We start from the raw sequence: 24514 nt of genomic DNA, 5'->3' as shown, positions 1-24514 counted from the left end.
TGACAGTCCATCCAATAATTGCTGAGAATGTTCAATCTGGACCAAAGTGGCAGACACACGAACCCACTGGCTGACATTGCCATCCCTGGAGCAATTCCACTTGCTTGGATAAAAATGCAAAACGTCCACTCAACTACAGATGTAACAATCTCTGGTGCAGGTTATTCCTGTTTTGCGTTCTGCAATATATCAAAGCTGTTCAGTTCATTAGTTGTTTCTAGCTGTTATAGGCCTTTTTTTCTAGGTGAATAACAGTAATTTGTATCAGTGCAAGTTCAAGAATGTGTTTTTGCTCACAGAAATGAGGCTCTCTGCCAAGTCTCTTAAACTTTCTCTGAAATATTAATGTCCCTGAAAGATCTTATTTATTAGGAAGCAGAAGCCTATTAGTGTTTTTTTTTTGACCTTGTGACATTGCCACATGTATTGCCACTGTAATTACAAGGCTAACAGGGCTCCCTCCATCCATTTCAAAGCTTGAGCGGATGAGGAGTATATGTATTGTTCAGCTGATTTAAATAATTGGTGTGGTTTACTTAAAAGGGTGCCAGAGAGAAAATTATGGTAATGGAATAATTTAAAAGGAAGTTGGAAACAGATAGTAACCCCACCAAAGTCTGTCCTCCTCTCTTTTGTTATGACTTTAGATGAGTTTTGCTCCAAGGAAACTAAATTATCCTTCTCCTGTGAATAGAGATGGTCAATGTCGTTTACACACTTGGAGGAGCTAAGCTAGTAAAGCCACACTGGAATTTGCACTAAGACTGTGAAACAAATTAACTTTTCTGTGGGTTGAGTCCTATTTGTGGAGTTAATTGTCGTACTAATCCAGAGAGTTTTTTCTGTTTGAATGTGTGTGTGTGTGAGTACTGTAGATGTGTATGAGTGGAGAATGAAATTTGTAATCTTCAGTTAGTGTGTTTTTATGAGTTGTGTGTGTGTGTGTTTGTAGTGAAACCATTCTCCTCTACCTGCTTAGCTGTTGTTTTTCTCCAAATGGCCAATCATGGAAGCAAGTGAAGTGATGATAAAGCAATCACTTTCAACCTGTTTACCCCTTTAGTAAATGAAATGAGTAAAGGCTATAAAACTCCCAGATGGTAAAGTGGAGGATCAACATTTTAATTGTGACAGAATCAGTGAGGTGAATGAGAAATCTGGTTTTAATTATGGGGAGCAAAAGTGTACCTGTTGTGTGAGAAATAGGTGTCGAATTGATGTACTGATGGCAAAAGTTTCATCTTGTTCTAAATGTGTGCGTGTATTCTTCACAGCTAAGAAGTTTGGAGTCACGGAGGTCGCTATGGAAGCGGTGACATTCATCTCACACGCCACACAGTCACGACTTCGAACCGTGGTAGAAAAGGTCTCTACCATCGCACAGCACCGACTGGACTCCTGTAAGGTGAGGAGAACACACACAGACACACGCACGCACGCACGCATGCACGCACACACGCACGCAGGCATACACACACACACACACACACACACACACACACACACACACACACACACACACACACACACACACACACACTCATTTAATTCTTCAATGTTGTCCAATCTTTAAGACGTTCAGCCAACTTTGTTATCCTACTCGACTTTGTCTCCACCACTTTAGCTTTGTTAGCGTATCGGCTTGTTTACATCCCTAGCCTTTTCTTGGTCGTTAACCTCAAATATTAAATACTTCCAAGCGGCACTTTTGCTTTGTTAATTTTCTACTGAAAACCATAGCGACAGTGTAGCTCTGTTCAGTTAGGTCAGAGTTGTTAACGGGATGAACCAGCGTTCATGTCTGAAAAGTATTGATGCTTTTGCAAGTTAGTATCTAATCCGATACAAACTTTTAGTATCGATTATTTTCTGAGTATCAATTTTTTTGACAAGCTTAACTAAAACACACAGACTCAAATATTTGCTTATACATGTATGATCAAACATTCCCACACAGATACACGATGGCATGCACACTTATGCACTTAAATCTGTCTTGTGCATAAACTCACAGACAGAAATGTGGTACAACTAACATAAACACATAAAATAGATATAAACAGGAGAGCCCAGACTTCTCAGTCAGTCAGCCAAAACTTGAGGTATAAAATAACTTCTAAGTGCTTGTCTGTGTACACCTGCCTACTTTTCTCGTTATTGGTGACTTTATTTCTTGTAGCCCTTGAATGCAACTATATAACCACATTTAATTGGACTACATTAAAGCGCAAATCCATCTCCACTGCAAGCCTAAATCTTGGCGTTGTTGGGAGAACTGGGGGGAAACTTTGAAAATATGTTTTTCCTGACACCAAGAAGGGAGGAAGAGGAGAGAGAAAGAACATCAGCTACGGCTGTCCCCATCCTGTTTGGTGCTTCTTCTTCTATTCATTCGTTCTTTTCCTTTTTTGTGGTTTTGTAAATGAGGTGTGTGTGAGAGAGGCACGAAGCTCTGTGAAGCCACTCTGTTGACATCAGCGGAAAAAAAAGAAAAGGGAAAAAGACCAAAAGACAAAGCGGCCTTAAAGAGCAACCGGGCTTCGGCAGCGGCGGCAGGAGCTACGGCAAGAGTGCAGGCTCAGCGCTGCAACAAAGAAGAAGGAGGCTGGATGAGAGAGAGAAAGAGGAGGGGGGCGGAGGGGTGCTGGCGATGAGCCTCCTCTGATGTTTCTTTGTGCTCTGTGCCACCCAGCCTTATCTCATCCTCTCTTGGAAACACACACGCAGACACACACACACACACACACACACACACACACACACACACACGGAAAAGAGTGATATAGAAATCAAGTGCAAGAGCAGAACAGATGCATAGGAGACATACAGACATACACACACAAACATGTGAAATAGGCAATTATCCTATTAACTTTTGATGGCCTACAAAAGTTGTTTTTACAGTTGCCTTTCCATTCCCCAAGTGGGACGTGATGCATCATATGCCAAGAGAAGCGTCGTCTTTAAAGAGAAAAGTTAGTGTGTGTTCAAGTCTGTTGTTGTGATCACACTGGTGCTGTTCCCGATGAGCTGTGTCTTAAAGTTGGTTTTACCAAATGTATGGTTAATGATGACGGTATTTTTCAAACTCATCAGCTGGGCATGTCTGACTTATTTATTGTAAGATTTTAACCATAGATTATTTATTTGTTAATATCTTGTTTTCTCTTGTTTGGGAGCTTTATCACTGTGTTTTATTCACTGGATCATGGCTGTCTCATGATACACAATTACATTAACTCAAACTTAACTACTCTCTTTGGTTTTAGAATCATTTTGACATTACCAAAAAGTTGAATGCGATTAATTTCAACGGGGATAACATAACCCATGATTTCACATACGTGAGAAGATATCGTTGTATATTGAGATAAAGTACGATAAAGGAGATAGATGAAGGAAGATGTATATCATCAAAATTATATAAAAATGCCTATTGTATATATTTTTTCCTCTGCCGTTTTTATCACAGTGTTGTTAAACCAGCGGGCGAACTGCGTTGCCGCAATATTTATGTCTACAGTGCTTTAAGTTTTGATCCTTGCACATTATGTTAATTTTGCACTAAAGTTCTTAACAAAATGTAGTAGTATACATAAATAAGCTTTACCATGTGGTTATTTCATACCGACCATTCATTTATTAAATTACCAGAAACGATTATCTTATATATATATATATATATATATATATATATATATTATATTATATTATATATTATCGTTACTGAGATACAGAAAGACCTATATCAGGATAGAAGGATTGGCCATATCACCCAGCCTTAGGGCAAGGATACAGAGAACACTTTCACCACAATTACAGTCAATGGGCACAATATATCAAACAAGGACAAAGTGTTTTATTAATACAGTATCAGAAAAATGCATTTTTATTTTTTAACAACTAAAAATATAAACTTTGAGTAAAACATGAAAATAGCAGAAAGCTCATGTGTTATTTCCTCCTTAAATCTTCTAACATATTATGCCAAAGTATTTATTCACTTAAAAAAAAGAAAAGAAAGCCGACTTGGATTGCGTCCACACGGATCTCATAGACCACTCCTCAATACGTGAAATACCTACACTTGGGGTAGGACCGGCTATCAAACACTAAATGGTACTTGCAACTTTTTTTCAACCGTTGGCGTCGTAGTAATTTTCTCTCTATCTACTTGTCAGGATGATGAGTGCTACGAGCAGTCTGCAGACGTTCGCTCTCAGCTCCGCTTCTTTGAGCAGCTGGAGAGAATGGAGAAGCAGAGGAAGGACGAGCAGGAGAGAGAGATCCTGTTGAAAGCCGCTAAAGTAAGTTATTGTCACCCCGCCATCCTGTCTGTCTGTCTGTCTGTCTGTCTGTGTGTGTGTGTGTGTGTGTGTGTGTGTGTGTGTGTGTGTGTGTGTGTGTGTGTGTGTGTGTGTGTGTGTGTGTGTGTGTGTGTGTGTGTGTGTGTGTGTGTGTGTGTGTGTGTGTGTGTGTGTGTGTGTGTGTGTGTGTGTGTGTGTGTGTGTGTGTGTGTGTGTGTGTGTGTGTGTGTGTGTGTGTGTGTGTGTGTGTGTGTGTGTGTGTGCTGGTGTGTGTGTGTATGCATGTTGGTCCTGCGCAGGCTCTGACGGATGAATTAGAGTGTGACACCGGTGGATGGAGTGACCTCCCTGCGTCCTCCCAGGCTCCTGGCCCCAGGGCTCCTCTGTCCTGGCTCTTCCTCACTGGACACAGTGTACACACACCTTGTACACTACGCAACCCGCATGCACCAAGCAGCCTACATACACACGCTTACCCATCCCCATGTACAAATCAACATCCCTCTATCAAAAGCCTTGACGGCTCAGGCGAAACAGAGCAACAAAAGCAAAGCCAGTATATATATATATATTTATCAAACTATCTGTCACCGTATACACATTTAACTTATGTTGCTCAAACATCTGGTGTCCAGTAGGCTTTTAATGTAGCAGGAAAATTGCACTGTGCACAACAATTGCAAGTATTGCATTTTTCCAACAGCAGTTACGTACATTTGTTTGGTATAAACTGCATGAATAATCATGAATAGAGATAGCTGCATTGTTTAAACTTTATGAACATAAATTCCAACCAACAAGCCTCACTGCTTGATGAGGTGGTCTTTAGAGAAAGCACAAATATACTACAGCAATAACGTTGAGTATATAAGAGCTTTCAAAATAAAAACAGTTGATAACTTTGTGCAATAAGACATGTTGATGTGTGTGATTAGTTGACTAGTCGACTAAACGTTGCTACCCTCACTAGCACCAGCAATTCTAGTATGTCAACCTTATTATTAATTATTATTATTGTTATTAGTATTATTATTATTATTATTATTATTATTATTATGGGACCATGCTGCCTGACCATCCTCGCTCCCCAGCACAGCCTCTCCTGCAGAAGTGGCAACTCTGCTCTGATATGACCTCATCAGCATGGGGTCATCCCTATGTTCCCCGGTCGCATAGGCTTCTGCCTTTGCTGATTTAATTTAGCATTTTGTTAGGGTTAGTGGTTACGGTTATGGTAGTGTTAGGGTCTACAACGGCACCGATAAAATAACATTAAATATATTTAATATTAATCAACTGCCGGTCCCCGGCTGCCATCACCTCCTCTTTCCAAAATAGCGATTGGGTTCAGCGGTCAATCTTTCCTGTTCCACTGGAGAGGCCAGCAGCACACTTAAACAAGCTTACTAGTTAGCTGGCTGACTAGCAAGTATGCTTCAGACTAAAGCTAGCAACTTAGCGTGCTATGAATCAATGCAGCTAAAGCCAGCTAGCTCAATGAGTCAAACTTGCATGCTAAAAACTAATGGCAATGCTAAGCCATGACTCTTCTTTGACCACAGTCACAGTTGGTGATTCACCATTATTACATCACACACAGAGTTTGTGAGGCATATTTCTAATAGGGCATTCAGAGTGGGTAAATATTGATTTCACTGGCGTTATAAATAAGATTTGGTTATAGAAAATGAAAAAATAGATTTAATTGTGCTCAATTTAGTCGACTATTCTAAGTTTCAACTTCCATTGTAACGTCAATGAACTGGAAGGAATATCCCCAGTTGATCTCTGATTGCCATGAATCCTAAGTATCAATCAGAAAAAAAACATCATTGTATTAACAGATGCATCAAAAGCACAAGTTTTGTTTCTGGCTTTGGCAGAGTAGTGTGACCTTCATCTCAACTGTTACACAATCCTAACTGCAGGCGATATTTTCCACTGAACCTGGTAAAGGTTAATTCATGGACCTGTAACAAGTATATATTCAGTGAAGAGCAATGTAATTGCCAGCACAACATTTCAACAGTTACCAGTTGCTAACATCCACATTACTGCCAAGGCAGAGAATAATTTAAACCCAGCTGGAATAGAGCAAGACTTATATTTAATATTGATCAACATTTCATTAGCTGTGGGTACAGTAGGTGAAAACATTGACATGTAAATTCTCATTACGGTGTAGATTAAACCCCAACACAATTAGAATTCAATTGCATACACAACAACACACATAGTAAAACAATGGTCAGCAGTAATGTGATTTCTAATAATTCAATATGGTTTATATCACTGGTATAGTCCTTACGAAAGAAGTACAGTCAGTTTAGACACTTATATGGAGGGTATAGTCTAAATTGTTTTATCTCATCTCTCATCTCATCTTCAACTGTTTATCCGGGGTCGGGTTGCGGGGGCAGCAGCTCTAGCAGGGGACCCCAAACTTCCCTTTCCCTTTTTATTCAAGATGTTAAATTACATTTTATCCCCACCTGATAGACTGATCACTGTTGCACAGAGCTCATGACACAATAAAGCATAAAGAACAGAAATACTTGCACTTACTTTGCAAGAAATAACTAAAACTACTAATTTCCAACAGTTTCTTTGCATTATCTGTCCACTAATCTGATCTCATCCCTGTTAAAGTAGACATTTGTTTATTAGTTTGAAAAAAAGTCTTCAAATTTGGAAAGATCACCACTGAAAAAAAAAAGAGGATCTTTTGCAAATGAAAATGCCTCACGGTGCAACATTAGCAGAAAGCTAGGTTAATTTAATTAATTTTAAATGGAGCAAATGTCCCACCGTAAAGATTCTCATTGCAGCACACCTCACCGTCTTAATTGCATTATTACGCTCCGGCCCTACCATGCAGGATATTAGAAAATCCTCAAGTTGATGAACACTGGCCACCAAATCTCATGACCTGTCTGTTTTCTTCTTTTAGGAGAAGCCAGATAGCCTTGCTCCTGGTTGTGAAAAAAGGCATTGCCTCAGCAGGAACACGACACTTTCAAGTGTGCTGTAAAAAAAAAATGAATAGTGGTGCTTTTATCTCTTCTGTCAGTACCCAGTTCTACATGGCTGATCACAACAATCTTTGTTGTTCTAACTATGAACAGTTGATTTAACGTTTATTTGTACAGGAACAAGTGTGTAGCATAAACCAATGCCACACACCACAGCATTTATAGGAATTGCGGTTCTAAGGGGGGGCCAGGGCCCCTGTAATATTAAGACATTCAGCGTGGAGACATTTCTCCTCCTGTTTTGCTATCTCTAGTGTTATGGTTGGACGATTGTGATTGGTTTAAAAAAATACAAACAAGCCAGGTGTAGCTAGACCAGAGCCTTCTGTACCCCTAAAATCACATGTCCCCCCCCCCCCCCCCCCCATTTGAAATGGTCTAGATCCGCCACTGGTCCTTAGTTCTAGTTTTCTAGATTAGTGAAAAACTTTTTGCAAATTTAGCCAAGTTTTTGTTGGAAGGGCTTACCTCGGGGCTTTTTGAATTGCATGAGCATCATTGACGATAGTTTGACTTCACCTCAGAGCCATGTCTATGGCTTTTTGGCCCCTGTTGCCATGGCGTTTCAGCCCAAGGAGAAGTTTGAAGAGCAAATCTTTGCCTGGTGATTGTACGATATATTACACCACCACACTGCCTGATAAGATGCTAGTATTTTTTTCTACTTTTTAATCATGGATGCTATATCGTTTCCATATTATTGTTTTGATCCAAGCATTTATCACATATGTTGTACCAGAACATCAGCTCTGATCCCTGCTGCCAATGTAACAAGCTGATTTAAAGAAAATAGGGAAAATCCATCCACTTGAAGACTGTAAAAATAGTAACTGGTTTTACTGTCTTTTATTTTTATGTTTATTTAATTTACTCCCAATGATAACTGTCAAATCATAAATGTCATGTTTTGGCATTTGTTTTTTTAAAAAGGCACTGAAAAGACATAATTATATTTCATACTCTCTATTTTAGACCAGGTTTACAGGGAGAAATCCATCACTGAATACATCATAAACCTGAAAACTCCATAATGTTATGCTGCCAGAAGACATACTGTATAAGTGGCTCATCTCACCTTTTCTCCGCTCACAGTACTAATGCTCTCCTATCTAAAAGAGATGAAGTAAAGTGAAGCTTGATACTGATTATTGGCTATTTGCTGGATATTTCTCTCTTTCACTTTAAGTAATTTGTAAAGCAAATGAGAAAATGGTGAATAATGAATAAATTATATAAGTGACTACTGTATGAGGAGTGATAGGAACAGAAGTTTCACCCACTGGACTTAATATTTGGGAGAATATATTGACAGAATATTCAATATCAAGTTAACTTGACTCTTTCCACATTCAACCCACAGCTAAATGAATAAAGTACAACCCTCTGGGGCTTTATAAAATCATCTGGGCAACCATAGAAAACCAACTGGCGAAGTAAAAGTTGACAAAACTTGGTAAAAAAGATCATCACAAAAAAACTCCTGGAATCTGATCAACATCTCAGATTGATCATGTAACACTATATCGGAGTGTGGATGTTTTTCTTTATTATTTAAATACAGTACGTTTCAACCTGGCAGAGTCAATGTCTGCTACCCGCTCCTCTTCTCCTCTTCTCCCCTCTGATCTCTCCTGTAAGTGAGAAAACCAGGGCAGCTGACAGAGGAGATGTAAAGCATGCCAGTGGCACCGCTGCCCTTTGTAAACAGTCCATCTGTACCAACCCCTCCCACTCCTCCGCCCCTCCACCACCCACCTCCCTCCCTGCCTGCCTGCCTCTCTCCTGCTCGAGTGCCCGCTAATTTGACCTCTTCAATAAGAAACCTGCTAAAATGATCCCCTCCACCCCCGTATTCTCTCCTTCCTTCACAACAAGCCCTCCCCTCCTCTGCGCCGTCCATTTAGAATATGACTCAAGTCTTAAGGGATGCTCTGGCCGACTGGAGGGCAAACACATTAGTCTTCATTGAGATACCGACCAGTACGTGAACCGCCTGATATATTTAAAGCCAATTAGGAGGAAGACTGTGAGGAGCAGCTCTCCCATCCAAAAGGAAGAGAGGATGAGGAGAGGAAGGGGAGACAGGGAGGTAGAGAGTCCTGCTGTGCTCACTCTTATAGATTTAGTATTGGAAGGGAAAATTAAGAATAAAACCTAAATAGATATCAATACTCAGTGAACTGTAAAATATATTTAAGGGATTTTTGTCTTTGTCAATAAATAACATGATATACCTTTTGACACGTGTTGGGGAATAAAAGAAAGCTGTTAAACTACATGTACTGCTATATAGACATTTTGGACAATAAGGGAAATAATCCAGCAAAAATAAAACTACACAGATAATATCAGATCCCCAAAAATAAAAGCACTCAGTTAGTGTGTGGTACCATAATCTGCTTTATCTGCCTGCAGTGGTCAGCCGTACATGTACATTTGGCTGTGTGGTGAAGGATTCCCAGGGACAAGCACAGTCACCCGGATCTTGGCTGCTGATTAAAATAGAAGTGCTGTGTTGTTACGCCAGACACACACAAACACACACACACACACACACACACACACACACACGAACACACGCACACACACATGAGTGTGTGTGTGTCTGTGTGCTGGCTCCTGCAGAATTTTTAATAACCTCTTTTGATTAGAATCCCCCTCCAGCGGCTTATTTAGGGCTGGATTTGGAGCGGGTTTAAAGGCCACCACCCCCCGGGGGGCGCTCCATTGCACTTCTCTGAATTCAAATACGATGTCCTTGACACCTCTGTATCCTGTTCCCGTTTTGCACTATTTTTGCTGCAGCAGCAACAGATGAGTAGCGAAGGGGTGGTGGTGGGGGGGAGTGGGCTCCTTAAACCAGCTGTTAACCTGTGTATCCCCCCCCCTTTGCTCCACAGAGTCGCTCCAGGCAAGAGGACCCAGAGCAAGCTCGACTGAAACAGAAAGCAAAGGAGGTAAGCTGCTGCGGAGATCATTACCCTTGACATTTCCCCGACTCCAGCGTATTAATTTTTCATGCTTCACTACATATGTAATGCCATTTAAAGTCGGACTTAAAAAAGTTTGAGGAATTATTCTCGCCGATTGATGCCCATGTGTGGAAAATGATTTTCTGCGCACCAAAGACACCCTCCACTTCCTCCACTTCCTACACCCCCTCCTTCTTTTTCCTTTTTTCCTCTATTTCTTGCACCCATTTGAATTTTGACTAACTGCTGTCTTTTTTCTGGTCAATGGGCTACCAGGGGATGGATATACAGTGGTAACTGTTGTAGCCTTTGAAGATTTAGTAGTGTTTTAGGTGTTTCACACCTACTTGCTATGTTATGACTTAAAAACTTTTACTACAAAGGAATAAAAAGAGTTATTTCCTTCTTCAAGAAACAGGCCAAGGCACACGTATTGTTGCAAATTGGGAAACTTTTTACTGATGTATGCACATCTGTTGGCAGCACGCTGGTATATCCTTCTTATTTTAAGTGCAGGTTTTATATATGCTAATATTCCCAGTGGACTGCAGAAACTAGACCACTCTTCTTTTAGTGGTTGATTAATGTTGTTTACGCAAACACAATAGTTCCGTCACAGCGGAAGTTTGCATTTGTTTTTTTACCTTGTTTATTCCAGAATAACTTCACTGGGTGCTTTCAGTCCTTACGTGCTAACAAAGATCAAGAGGATTGTCTTGAGCTTCCATAGAGTACTTTGAGTAGGTAGGAGGATAAAACAGGCACCATTCACCTGTTGATGTTGTTGTTGTTGATGTACAACTTAAGGAGCAGACGTGGTTTCTTCTAAGTTGCTTTTTTCAAAAAGCCTTTTATTCATCCAGGTAAAGTTTACTGAGCACGTCTGCACTTTTCTCACTAAATTTCTACTTACACAGTTCTACAATTTTCCACTTTACAGCTCCTCCGTGCAACCACTATCTTTTTAATGTTGGACACTCAACCATTTACATTTAGGGGTAACTATGAAATGCCTCGCTGAAGGGCACAGTAGGGGCTCAGTATTGTTGTTCGAAGTATTTAATTGTTAGGATTTCCTAGCCAGTCTGTTGTGTTGAACTTCTGACCTTCAAGTGACACGTGGACCTCTCTTACCTCTGGCTACTGGCAGCACTCTGTCTTTTCTCTGCATCTCTCCCGGACATCTCTTTCTAGCAACAGTGAACCCTGCTGCAGTTTAGAACATTCACACTACATCTCAGCCTACCCATAAGCCTCACATATGCAAATGAAGCAGCGTAATAGGCAGTGCGATAGGTTTGCCCCAGGGGCCATGTGATCAAAGCGGATCTCCTCCCTGTTAAGTGGCAGTCCGCTCGTCATCTGGATACGGCCAGATTAGCGCCTCGTGAGAAGACGCCTGGTGCGGCGTGCACATTTTCATTTTCAGCTGGAATTTCCAGTATGTGGTTTGGAAATTGTTACTTTATGGAATGCTTTCTCCAGCTAAATAGAGACAAGGAAGACCCCTAACCTCCCCCCCAGCTACCCACAAACACACACACAGCACCCCGTTCCACCCTCTCTCACCTCTTTCTTTTTTGCTTAATGGCCATCGTTTCTCAGCCCCCGTGCCTCTCCGATTTTCATCACCTTAGCTGGCTGTTTGTGTCACTGCAGAGTATGTCGGCAGCTCGCACATCTGTGCAAATTTCATCAGGATAATGAGCCCGAGCTACTCTTCCAGCCGACGACAGGCAGGGGAGCCAGCTTCTCTTTAAACCCTCTCCCCGATCACACACACATACACACATCGAAAAAACAACCACCACCACAAACAATCATCATTTTGGAGAGATTGAATTACAGCGTGTTATATACTTGAACCAAGTGTTGGCATGTGAACTGAGCTGGCACATGATTTGTTTTTAAAAAGGCAGGTGCAGCGTGTTGTGCAACTATTGTTGGATTAATCCAGTTATTAATAAGATTAATAATAATAATAATGAGCAACAAATAATTGGTATGAACCGTCAAGCTAAGGTTGAATGTCTAGTCAAGTCAAGTCAATTTAATGTACATAGGCCAAAATCACAAATTTGCCTCAATGGGCTTCACAATCAGTGCAACGTGCAACATCTCCATCTTTAAACCCCCCATTTAAAGGAAGGAAAAACTCCATTTAAAAAAAGGGCAGAATCTTTAGGAAGATTTTTTTCTTTTTAAAGAATATATTTTTTTGCCGTTATCCTTATTAGATAGGACAGACATGAAATGGGGTGACATAGGGGGAGACATGCAGCGGAGGACCGCAGGTCGGAGTCGAACCCGCGGCCGCTGCCTCGAGGACCTTCAGCTTCTTTACATGGGGTGACTGCTCTAACCACTACGTCACCGGCCGCCCCTGAAAGTGTTTTTTGTCTGAGAATGTGATATCACTTACAGGCTGTACAGTAGATCCACATAGGCCACATAATAGGTGCTGAAATGGTTTCAGATAATTCACTAGCATTGCTCACAGTCTCTCTTTAAGCCATACAGCCTAACAGAATAAATGTTAATATGGTGATAATAAGGGCATGTTGATAAAAAAATAGAAAATAAGTTTAGATGAGATAGAAATGTGTTGTTTGTTGGAGTCAAATAAAACCAGTGCGATTGACCACCTTTCCGGACGACTACTGACCAGATCACTGTGATTTCGGTGTTCATGTTTCCCAGAGGATAAGTCCTAATGTTTTTGTCATCTCTTGATCTTTACCTTACTGCTACTATCAGGTCAAAATGTTCACTTGTAAGCAAAGAAATAACATAATCAAATAGGCAGATTGCCAGGACATTCACTGGGCACAATCATGCTCCCCAGCAGATGTTACCTTTATAATGTGGACAATCCGTGAGCTTTCTGCTTGTGCCACCCTCAGGCCAAATCTCTGGACATAACATGCTTCACAATAATACAATCAAATGAAGTTGCCATGAAGTTTACAGCGCATATTTATGCTCACAAGGGGGTAAAACCTTTGATTCCATGGTATGTCTTCTAAACCTGGTATCAGGATAAACTTAATTATATATTAGACCCTAAACACTGCAGTGGTTTTTATCCAATAGTTATGTTTTGAGGAGTAATGAACATTGTAGGCTCTAGGTGTCACTAGCAGGGCTTTAGGATTGTGCCTCTGATTGTGTATCTGTATTTGCACCAGCAGCTTAACCCACAACCTTGTCACCAGCTGAGTGGCCGGTCAGGGAGACGCTGGCAGAGGTTTTGTGTGTGTGAGAGAGAGAGAGAGAAAGAGAGGCAGAGCAGTCTGGTGCCCCTGTTTCCTCCATTCACTGCCATTTGGCCGAAAGGTCAGATGGGCTATTTCAAAAATGCCCCCAGTGAAAATCAATGGGCAAATTGTGGAGCTCAGTTCCTGTTTGTTGTTGTTGTTGTTGGTGGTGGTGGTGGGTTTGTGTGTTTTGTGTGTTCCATCACAGAGGCAGGAGGCAGGAGGCCAGGCCATGCCTAATCATAGAAAGTGAGAGAATGAGACAGAGAGACAGAGACAAAGAGATGGAGAGAAAAGGAGACTTTGGGGGGGGGAGAGAGGGGAGGCAGAGAGAGATAGAGAGGGAGTTAAGGCCAGCAGAGATACATCACAATGTCAGACACACAGACACACTGCAGCCACAGATTCATCATCGCAACCGCGTCTGCAGGCACAACTGGACACAGGAAACGAGTGAACTGGAGAAGAGGAGTGGAGCAGGGACAGGCAAAGAGAGACGAGGGAAGAGCGGGAAGACAAATTAGCTACTACAGCTGGCCAAAATCTGGCCACAAGCTCCTGTTAGGGCCCTTCAGCTGCAACAGCACTAATAGTTCCACTGTATAGCCTTGTTAATACGAATTGGTTAACTATCACAAACTATTGCTTTTTTTCTAGTCGTCCACATTACTGTGACACTTCTAGCATAGTGATTGCTGGGTAATGTCTAATAGGAATCTCAAAAGTTTTTACAAGAATAATTTTTCTCAAATATTTTTCTTCTTCGGGCATTTATGGATTTATCTTGGCCATTGCGACGTACTGGAATTGCTTGAAATGTCTTGAACCTCTACCGAATTAATTCCACCCTAGCTCAACTTTGAACCTTTCCCGGGTCCAATTAAAAACATGCCGTTGAAAATCCTTCCTTGCTGTACGAACATGCATGTTATGTTTGAATTAATCTAATTCTAATACTCATGTGACATATGCGCAACCATGGTCAAATTGAGCATATTTAGCCTCACTGCTCACACAATAAAGAAGTGTTCATTTATGTTGCGCATGGTATTTAAATCATAACCCTTTGCTCATCCAGTATGCACGGGGCCTTAATGCACACATATATGTTTCTTGATTGGCCTGGCATCCTCCACAAGTGACCAGGTCACACAGAGACTGGAATCCACCCACACTGAAAGCTCCGTCTGCCGGAGCCTCACACTTCTGCAGAGAGGAGAGGCTCCTGTGTGTCAGAGGACAATGTAGCAGCCCCTTAGTTTTTATTAGGCCAGTCTATCTGCGAGTTTACAAGCTCTCATCCTCTGGCCCTGCACAAACTGCTCTGCTCAAAGAGGCGCTCTCCGCTTTAGGCAGGCCCTGGGGCAAAAGCCTGCTACCCTCCTCCATGTTCGCTCCTTGTCTGCGCTGACTTTCAAAGAGAATTCCTGCTGTTTTGTGCATCCCAATTCATAGTTGTTATATTCGTGTCTTCTGGCTTCACAGATACACAATACTTCAATATAATCAGCTTGTGGAATCGTGAGTAGGAGAACATTATGATCCGCTCAAGTGGAAAGATCATGTTTCTTTTTCACAAATGGGGTTATGCATTTGTTTAGCAGCTGTCCTTTTATTTGATGTATTCTCAGCTGGATTTCTGTGTCTTCGGAAAATAAAACAATGTTGATGTAGCTCATTTAATTATCACATCAGAAAGGTCTGTTTTGTAGTTCCTAATGATGTGCAGGCTACTTAATAGTACACTGTAACCCTATTTTTATTTGTTGCTTTGTTGCCGGTAGTCTCAACTTCAGTTTTCTTCTTCACCTCAAGACATATGAGAAGAAAAAAAAGAAGCAGGCTTTAAAAGTACCTTTGGTGTTCCTGTGTGTTTTCGAATATTACAAAGTGCTGTAATGAGAAGGAAAACAACAAAAAAGGAGATTTTTTTTTTTGCCTCAGAGGGAGATAGCGACTCGTCTCCTCGCTGTACAAGCCTGTAGGTTCACTTTTCTCTTTGTGCACCAGAGCACTCCTTGGGACTCGAGCAACAGGGGAATTGGGCTTGCTGAGCTACGCTGGTGGCGAGGTGCCAGCCTCATGTGCCTTGGATATAAGTGAGAGGGAGGCAGGAGGCAGGACACGTTTCAATTAGGCAACAAACAGCGCACACATAGGATGGGAGAGGAGGAAAAAAACACCTCACCAGCTAACTTCTCCCTTCTGACCTCTCCCTAAAACACACTTCCCTGAACCGTTCTGCTCCACCTTTTCTCTTCTTTTCCATTTAAAATCTGAGGTGTCATTTATGTGGAATTCACATGAGAAGGACAGTACCGGGGGTCTTTGTGAGGTGATGCAAAGTGTGCCAGCTCGGCCTGCATGTTTCCATTAGATTGTCATGTTGGCTAATTAGAGAGCGGCAGCATGATTCACCTTGTTAATTAGGAGGACTTGCACACCATGTGCCTGGGGGCGGTGTGGGGAAGAGGAGCCCAGCCTCAGAGCCCGCTAGTCGCCTGCTGCCTATGAAGATTCCCCTTCTCATCTACCTTTCACTCCTTTTTTTTTGATTTGGAAATGAATAAATCATTGAGATCGTCCTCTCTCGGAGTGTGAATATCTGAGTTCTCATCTTTTCCTGGATGCAAATTAGGCGTGATCAATAGAAGGTGACGAGCGGCGAATCTAAATGTAAAAAAAAAAGAGAGAGACAGGGAGAGAGAAGACTGCTAGACGAAGCACGGCAGTATCGAATGAGACAAAGCGAGAGAACATTTAAAGTAGGAAATTTTCCCTTAGATAAGCAGTATTTTTAATGATCACCCCCACCCCGACACTCCGGTGTGAGGCCGTCAGAATCTGCTTAACACTGATTTCTGGCTTCTTCATTAAACAGTGTTCCTTGACAAAATGTGTTGCGCAAATGTTATTATTTGTAAAAATGACACTCCAGACATTCTTTTAGACACATTCAATTTATCCTTGTATTTCACACTGTCTCCTTCTACACGGTTTAATTCCTGCAAATAAGTTGCAAATGAAGAGAACCCGTAGGGTCATGATAGTGACACTCACATAATGACCTTAGCTCCAGGGACAGCTGAGGGCTCTGAATAATTGGTCCTTGGCACTGGCAACACATACTCAGCTTCAGAGGAAATCAGTTCACTTTCAGCCAAGACTATTAGTCCGTGCATGTATTTTGAATTCATCTCCATAGGTAAAATAATATAATCACAAACAGATTTACTTGAATATTTAAGGAGATTTATGTGAGTTGAAAAGATGATGAAACAGAATTTCAAAGCGCCCCCCTCGCCCATCTTTAATACACTTTTTCAATCTCGACGGGTTTATTATCTGTTATTCAAGACGATGAAGACACAGTATTGGCACAATAGTGCAAGCACAAGTTGTGAAGTGTCGTGTCTGATAAATATAGTAAAGGTTATTATGATAAGTCTCAATACATACTGTGATAACAACATACTGTACTGAATCTATGCATATGACTGAATGGATAAATATATACTGTATATATCCAATACCTATAAGGGCAAATAGACAGGACAGTTTCCAGCACAACACATCATGCACACATTACACATACTGTATATTATAATTTATTAATTTAATACTCACTATTTTATCTTGAGGATTGCTGCCACATCATAGTTATTGAGTTCTAGTGATGAAGTCATACATGCCTCTATTCATTTTTAACACAAAGGTTTGCCTACATTAGCAGGTCAGTGCTGAACTCGTCTCTTTGTAGTGTCTGAGTGCAGATGGAGAAGTGAAACGTGATTGGTTAATGCAAATGGCCTTCTCCCTGCAGCAAACTAACTGCCAGGCACTTCACATGAAGAAAGGCCTCAGGATGCAGCTCCCAGATGTTCCCATAATGTCGGCCATGTGGGTGTCAGGTGAATGAGATCCATGGATTACAGACATGCATAAAACATGTAAAATGTCCACACACTCTCGTGAAGTAGTGGGAAACTCCACACAAGAAGGTGTGTTTCAGATATTGGCATTTCATAACTAGAATTAAATACCAAATATGGAGGCTGGCTATTCGACAAATTGACATCTTGACTTGATGATGGCGCTGGCTGAAATGTCAGAAGTTCACCTAAGTTATTTTAATACATCCTGATGAGAACACGAATGCCTGTGTAGATGCGTTTGTCTTATGTGGGGCGGGTTTAAGATGATGACTAATGCAACTGGCGTTCTATGTCCAGCGCAGCTTACCAGGCTTAGGAAACTCAGATGAAACAAGGCCGCGCTGACCAAATATCAATCAAGATTAGTTTACTGTATTGCCTATTTCTCACATAAATTTTTTTAAGAAACACATTTTAGTTTACTATTTAGCTGTAATTTAGAAAGTTTGTGACCTGGCTGCCATTGTTTTCCTGCTTCAAAACTGACCAGGCACTGCTCGCTCTGGTGTCGCTCAGTGCACTTCTTTTCTTTGCTCTGATTGGTTGTAGGTCACGTTTCATCACTTTTATTGGTTGTAGATCTATCCAGTGGTGTCCAGAGGCATTTGGTCTGCACCGTTGATAATGAACCTTGAAATCAAACATGAACTGAGAGATACCAGACGAAACCGTATTTGCAAATTAGTGTGCGATGCCAGGCTAGCCAGCATGGCTAAAACTACGAAAATATTAAACACTCCAAAAGACTTACTAGTTTTGTTTTTTGTTTGATTAATTTAATAAAAATTTGCTTTTTGTATTCAGCCTTTGTGATAAAAATCTGCATGCAGCCCAGAATGTATACATTTATGTAAGACAAAGAATCTTCACAGAAGATAAAAGAATAGTAGTAGTTTTGACTGCCACCTGACATTGATGCTGACTTATGGGGAAGTGTTGGGATAACAATATCCAGTTGTACAGAAACTGTCTGTCCTTCTCTTGTGGCTTTTCTAAACCTGACAGCAGACAAACATTTCTAGGTTTCTGGTCGTAAATCAAGACTTTTAGCTTTCACATGAAGTTTTGAGTTGATAGAATGCCTGTCACCTCCTCCAAGCCTTTCTCTGACACTGTGCTAATGTGTATATAGACCAAACGAGCAGTTAGTTTGAAGCTGAACATTTCGCTCCACTTAGCATTAACCATACCCATGTTTTCTTCCATGTACTAAAATCATTTTTAAATATGTTTAGTTATTCATTGAGATGCAGCTAATTTTTGTTAAGCATACTCCAGTAAACACTTTCCACTGTATGCATACTGATCAACCTATAGGCTTGTAGTGCAAAGGATAGAGCCATGATAAGATATTTAAGAGATAGAGCTGAAGCCAACCACACTCTACCAGGGCTCTTTAGGGGGATAAAAAACATTCACAAAATAGTGGCATATGTTATGTCTATATACTGAGAGGCTCCCTGCTGTGTGCTGTTGGACCAGAGCTCTCTAGGGGGAGGGGGAGAGACAGACCAGCTCAAAACCCACGGTCTGGCTTTTATACTGTGGTCTTTGCAGGGCAAAGAGCCTCGTAGCTTCCTCCACAGCCCTTTAGCTGCTTGTGACGTCAAGCAGAGCGTGTTCTGCTCTACCAAGGACATCTGTCTGTAAGCGTCTGGGGGGCCGCAAGCAGCCCCTCAGGCCACGAGGCAGGAGGAAGGGAAGATGGAGAGAAAAGCCTTTGTTAAAAACAGCAGAGATGGAGAGAGGCAGGTTGGCCATCATGGCTCCTGCAGCTCATCCTCTTTTTCACTCCAAGCGCATCAGAGCTCTCTAAGGTTATTGCCGTCTTTTGGAAATTTTTGCATCATGGGAACATACTTCTCTTTCTTCCGTGTTGATAAATAGGCCTGTTATTTCTCATTTAGCTCTTGATGGACATTTTGTCCAATGTATTAAGGGCACACGCTTTAAGTTACAATTCAAAATTCAAGATGTGGGTAATTAAAAAAAAACAATTGCATCATAGCCAAATAGATCTGATAATTTTCGGTTGATAATTTTCAGGTCCAATTCATTCAGGTCTTTGATGTCAATAACATCAAAACCAAAACATGCCCAGAAGGGAAAATATTACTAATTTTGCATAATATTACTTAAATTTCACTAGGTGTTACCTGCAAACCAGCTGTCTGCACTGCTGATAAATATTAGCATTGTGACATTATATACTGCCCTCACACTGGAGGTCTTAGTCTTATTTAAATATGATTTTGTAAGAATCTTCCAGGACATGACTCCATGACACAAGTAAGCTGATGAATGCATGCCATTTGATATCCAAGGTGTGGTTTATAAAACATTTATCATTTGGATTCAAAGCTCGAAAAGATGTTTTTTTGGGGGGTGGGTTGTTGGTAATTTCATGTTATATTTTTGTATTGTCATTAGATATTGGGTGATATCATTTATTCTTGAAGGAGAGCTTTTACTTTTTGCAAAAAGTTTGTGTAGAGGCTTAATCCAACAGTGTATTTGTAGCTGTAATCAAGTTTTCAGCACAGATTAGAAATTTTGAGAGCCTTGATGAAAACAGGCGCTGATCTGATTAATATCAGATCATGGTGTTAACTGATACGCACTTAGCTGAGCACTCAGCATCTGTAAGAGAGCTTTGTGCCACTGTGACACGTGTTTCCCCAAAAATGTATTTCCAATTTCCTCACACTGTCCATAACTTTATCAGCTGACATTTTTGCATCAAGACTGAAACCCTTTTCTCACAAAGCTGCAGATTGATTCTGTCGGGCATCTTGAAAATGTTCTACATCTCCTGACCTTTGCTAATAATTTGACTTTACAAGTTCCAGTTCCCTGCTTTAAAAGGGCATACAGGCAGACTGGAAGCACTGGTATTTAAGTGACTTTGGAACAGCAGATATTTATGCTGTACCATTGATCGGACCTGGCAAATGGATGCACTCTGCCAGCTGGTTATTTTTCCAGGCTGGGTTGAATACCTGTAATGACCTTTGCAGTATTTGGCGGTGATTGTACCTATGTCTTAACATTGTCGACATAGTCTCGAAGGTAGAGAAAGATTCTTGTTCTTGTAGGTCACAGTTTTGATTTCTTTACCAAAAAGATGCCCTGATGGCTGACATTGCAAAATCATTTAATATACCAACAGTACCAACCTGTAAAATCATGACAAGTTCCTAGAGCTGCAACAATTAATGGATTAGTTGTCAACTATTAACATAAAAAATAAAAAAAATCACTTTAAAAAGAAAAGTCCAAATTCTATGGTTTCAGCTTCTAAAATGTTAAAATTCTCTGGTGACCTTCATCCTCTGTGGCAGTCACATTAATATCTTCATGGACAAAACAAGACATTTGGGGGCGCCATCTTGGGCTTTTGGGAAACCCAATTTTCACAATTTTTTCAGACATTTTATGGAACAGACAACTAATCCATTCATCGAGAAAGTGATTGTCAGATTAATTGATAATGAAAATAATCGTTAGTTGCAATCCATACAAGTTCTGTAAAAGGAAAACAGCATTAAGGGGAAACGTGGTGAATGGCATTGTTTACAGAAGAGTTATTTAAAGGGGACATATGGTGCTCCTTTTCAGGTTCAAACATATATGTTTACATTATATTTTGACTAGTTTATTAATTTTCACATTATGTCTATCTGAATATACCTGTATTCACCCTCTGTCTGAAACGCTCTGTTTTAGCGCTTGTCTCTGAAAAAGCCCAGTCTACTCTGAATAGTCAGTGTTTACAAAGACTGTAACGGCCCCTGTAGTGGCACTACCTATACCTACCATTTTGTGTATAAGATAATTGGCCAGACCTTTATCAGAAATATATGAGAATTTAATATTGATGAGTTTCAACACCTGATAGTCTTCCATTTTAGTGTGCGATACGCTTATTATGAGCATTTTAAGATTACAAAAGAAAAGTGTAAAAATGCCAGAAAGGTAGGAATTGCTTTAATGGCGCAGTTTCTGAATACAGGCTGTGTGTATTTCTGTGGATTGACCGTTTTGATACTTTCACAGTATTCATATAGCACCTCAGCCTCCTTTATAATAAAAAAAGCCATTGAAATCTCACTTTTTACAATATGGGTCCTTAAACACCACAACATAATATACAAAAAGTTAATAGTAACCAACACATCGTGACTAAATCTCAACAAAGCCTGTACAGTTCAGAACAGTTATGACAGCAATCTAAGCACTGAAACGGTTTTGAAGACAACATGTATCCACATTCCTTCATAGCTACTGCTACTGCTTCATAGCATTTGTGCACCTGTGTCTGTCTCACTGAACATACTTTTATGTAAATGTTTGAATTAAATGGTAGTCGAAACGATTCCTAAGGGAAAACAAATCTATGAAAGCCTGGCTCAAATCTGGCTTGTATCAGTTGGCAGCCATTAAAGAAGGAAGGTAGATTCGGCATAGTGGCACCAGATTGAAATCAGAAATCAGTCTCCCAGTGTCATGGCGGCCGTTTTACTGACGGGAAACGCAGACTGGAGGGTTGCAGATGGTAAAATGAAGTCTTCATTTATCATACAGTCATAAATCTGAAAATGCAGGCAGTTGCTGTGGGCGCTGGGAGCCCATGCCTGGTGCCAACTGCCAGGCAGAGATGCCGGCATCCTGGTGCCATCAGTGAGATAGTGGACCTCTCCCTCACTCTCTCTCACTCTCTCTTTTTCTCTCTCACTCTCTCTGTCTCTCTCTCTCTCTCTCTCTCTCTCTCTCTCTCTCCCTCCCTCCCTCCCTCCCTCCCTCCCTCCCTCCCTCTCCCAGCTCACTTTGCAGTGGGTTTCTTTAAGGTCAGGCCTAGAGAGATTTGTGTGTTGGTTGTAGCAAAGTCTAATAAGGTTAGCAGCATTGATAACATTAATGCTACATTTGCCATGTGGAAAGGCGCAATAATCATCTCCACCCACATCCAGCCATGATCCCCAGTTTCAGACTCCATTATACCTTCTTTCTCCATTTACATAGTGTTAAAAGCCGAACTCAACACTGACGCAAATCATTTCATGGACTTGTCCATATCGTTGACACTAATTAGTATTTGTTTAACTACAATATATACATTTTTACCACCATCCATTTTCAACGTGTACAAATAAATATATGGCTTAGATATTCAGCCGGTTGGTACTACTGCTATTATTCCCCCTACTTTGTGTTGTCAGCGTGTTTGAATCTTTCAACAGTTCCGCCGTGCTAAATGTGAAGTGGCAACACCCTAAAGGGCATGCCTTCCCAGGGGGGTTTTAGAAGAAAATCAGAGGCAACTGCATGCACATTTTAGATCAGACTTTATACACCAAAGCAACCTTTTACAGAGTGCCATCTGAAAGTAACATGAAATTTTCCCCCGATCAGACAACATACGTGCCTCACACAAACACCAGCGCCCAGCGCACACATGCTGAGAGATAACATAAAAGAACATGAAAGACATGAAAGCGCACATTGATTGTCCCTGTTCGCTTCAACCCAGGCCTCTCTCCCCCAGCGGGCAAGCACGTAGGCAAGCTGGTGGGTAGGCATTCCCTGTGCTGTGGCCAAGATTGATAGGCACGTGTGTGCGTGTGTGTGTGTGTGTGCACGCACACTCTGTTTGCATGTTGGAGGGTGCTGACACCCTCAGTGTCATGGCCCCAGGCCCTCACACATCCACCCAATAGAAAGGGCAGCTCCCAGCGACGCTGGATTCCCCTCAGCCCTGCAGCTAGACATGACATTACCTCGGGCAGTTTCTCCCTACAACCTCTCCTTTATATATCACAAACTGCAAAAATCACAATGGCACCATGTGACTGCACACACTCAATCTTTGACAGGAGCTCCCTTAATGGCTGACAACAAACGTCCATTTTGTTTGGCTCAGAAGAGCTTATACAATACATGGACGGACTGATAGAAGGAAGAAGAGGGACATCTTTCTCTTTTACAGACGTGTATTTTAACTTCTATATTTGAGCCTACTTATGTCTCATTGCTCATTACTCATTCTCACCCGGTCTTAAAGCGCTCTAAAGTCTGACAGATTTGGTGGCAAATGCTCTTAAAATCTTACATTTTATTTTATTTTTTAAGATTTTTTAAGTAATTATCATGGTGTAGCAACTTTATAGAGTTAACGTTTGGACCATCAGTGCTACCAAGTAAAAAGCTAGCTTAGGGCAGTTATTCAGCACAGATACTTATTTTTGGTGTGATTGTATGTTATGTAATTTTCAAAGCCACCACATACAGGACATGTTATATACAGTATTTACACATTAATCAAAAGTTGTAAATATTGGTGTAAAATCCATTTCTTGTTAAGAGACATTAAATGTCCCATATTAGGCCCATTTTCAGAACACATCTGACTATACCTGTAGAAACTCTCTGTATGAAACGATCTTTTCAAGCGCCCCTCCTGAAAAAGCCCAGTCTGCTGCACTGTAGCTGCACTTTCTACCAATATATAGTACAGTTTAACAACTTTACAGAAGTCCTGACTGCTCATTTAAACTCACAGTTTCTGAGTGCAGGCTGTGTGCATTTCTCTTTGGATTGAGGGTTTTGATACTTTCATCACCTCAACACCTCAACCTGCTTTATAATAAAATGTGCTTGAATTTGCCAGGTGTCCATTGAGGATTGGTGCATATTGATCCCTTGCACACGTTGCAACTACGTATCCTAACAGATGCATATGATCCTGGAGCAGGACTTTACCACATATAATGCTGAGGGTTTTTTTCTATCTTTGTGTTTTCTTTATCAGATGCAACAACAGGAACTTGCACAGATGAGGCAGCGAGATGCCAACCTTACAGCACTAGCCGCCATTGGACCTCGCAAAAAACGTAAAGTGGATTCGCCAGGGGCCACCTCATCAGGGACCGAGGTAAGAACTAGACTCACTCCATGGTATACTGTAAATCTTTTTAGTCCATATCCAGTTGCTAGTGTTCCCTTGATGTCTAC

General features: G+C 41.1%; 1 protein-coding gene across 1 annotated transcript in view; it reads left to right on the top strand.

The window, feature by feature from the left end:
- The window catches only part of LOC310950836 (transcription initiation factor TFIID subunit 4), a gene marked incomplete at its 5' end in the record, with an annotated part of 88643 nt that overhangs the window by 36088 nt on the left and 28041 nt on the right, over positions 1-24514 (top strand). The window contains 4 exons of the mRNA XM_083918842.1: positions 1275-1405; positions 4182-4307; positions 10240-10296; positions 24312-24434. Coding sequence (XP_083774968.1) covers positions 1275-1405; positions 4182-4307; positions 10240-10296; positions 24312-24434 — 437 coding nt within the window. The remainder of the gene's footprint in view (positions 1-1274; positions 1406-4181; positions 4308-10239; positions 10297-24311; positions 24435-24514) is intronic.

Source organism: Echiichthys vipera (assembly GCF_963691815.1).
Source record: "Echiichthys vipera genome assembly, chromosome: 1".
NCBI classification, from domain to species: Eukaryota; Metazoa; Chordata; class Actinopteri; order Perciformes; family Trachinidae; genus Echiichthys; species Echiichthys vipera.
The sequence above is the reverse complement of the archived record's forward strand: the minus strand, read 5'-3'. Positions and strand labels throughout refer to the sequence as shown.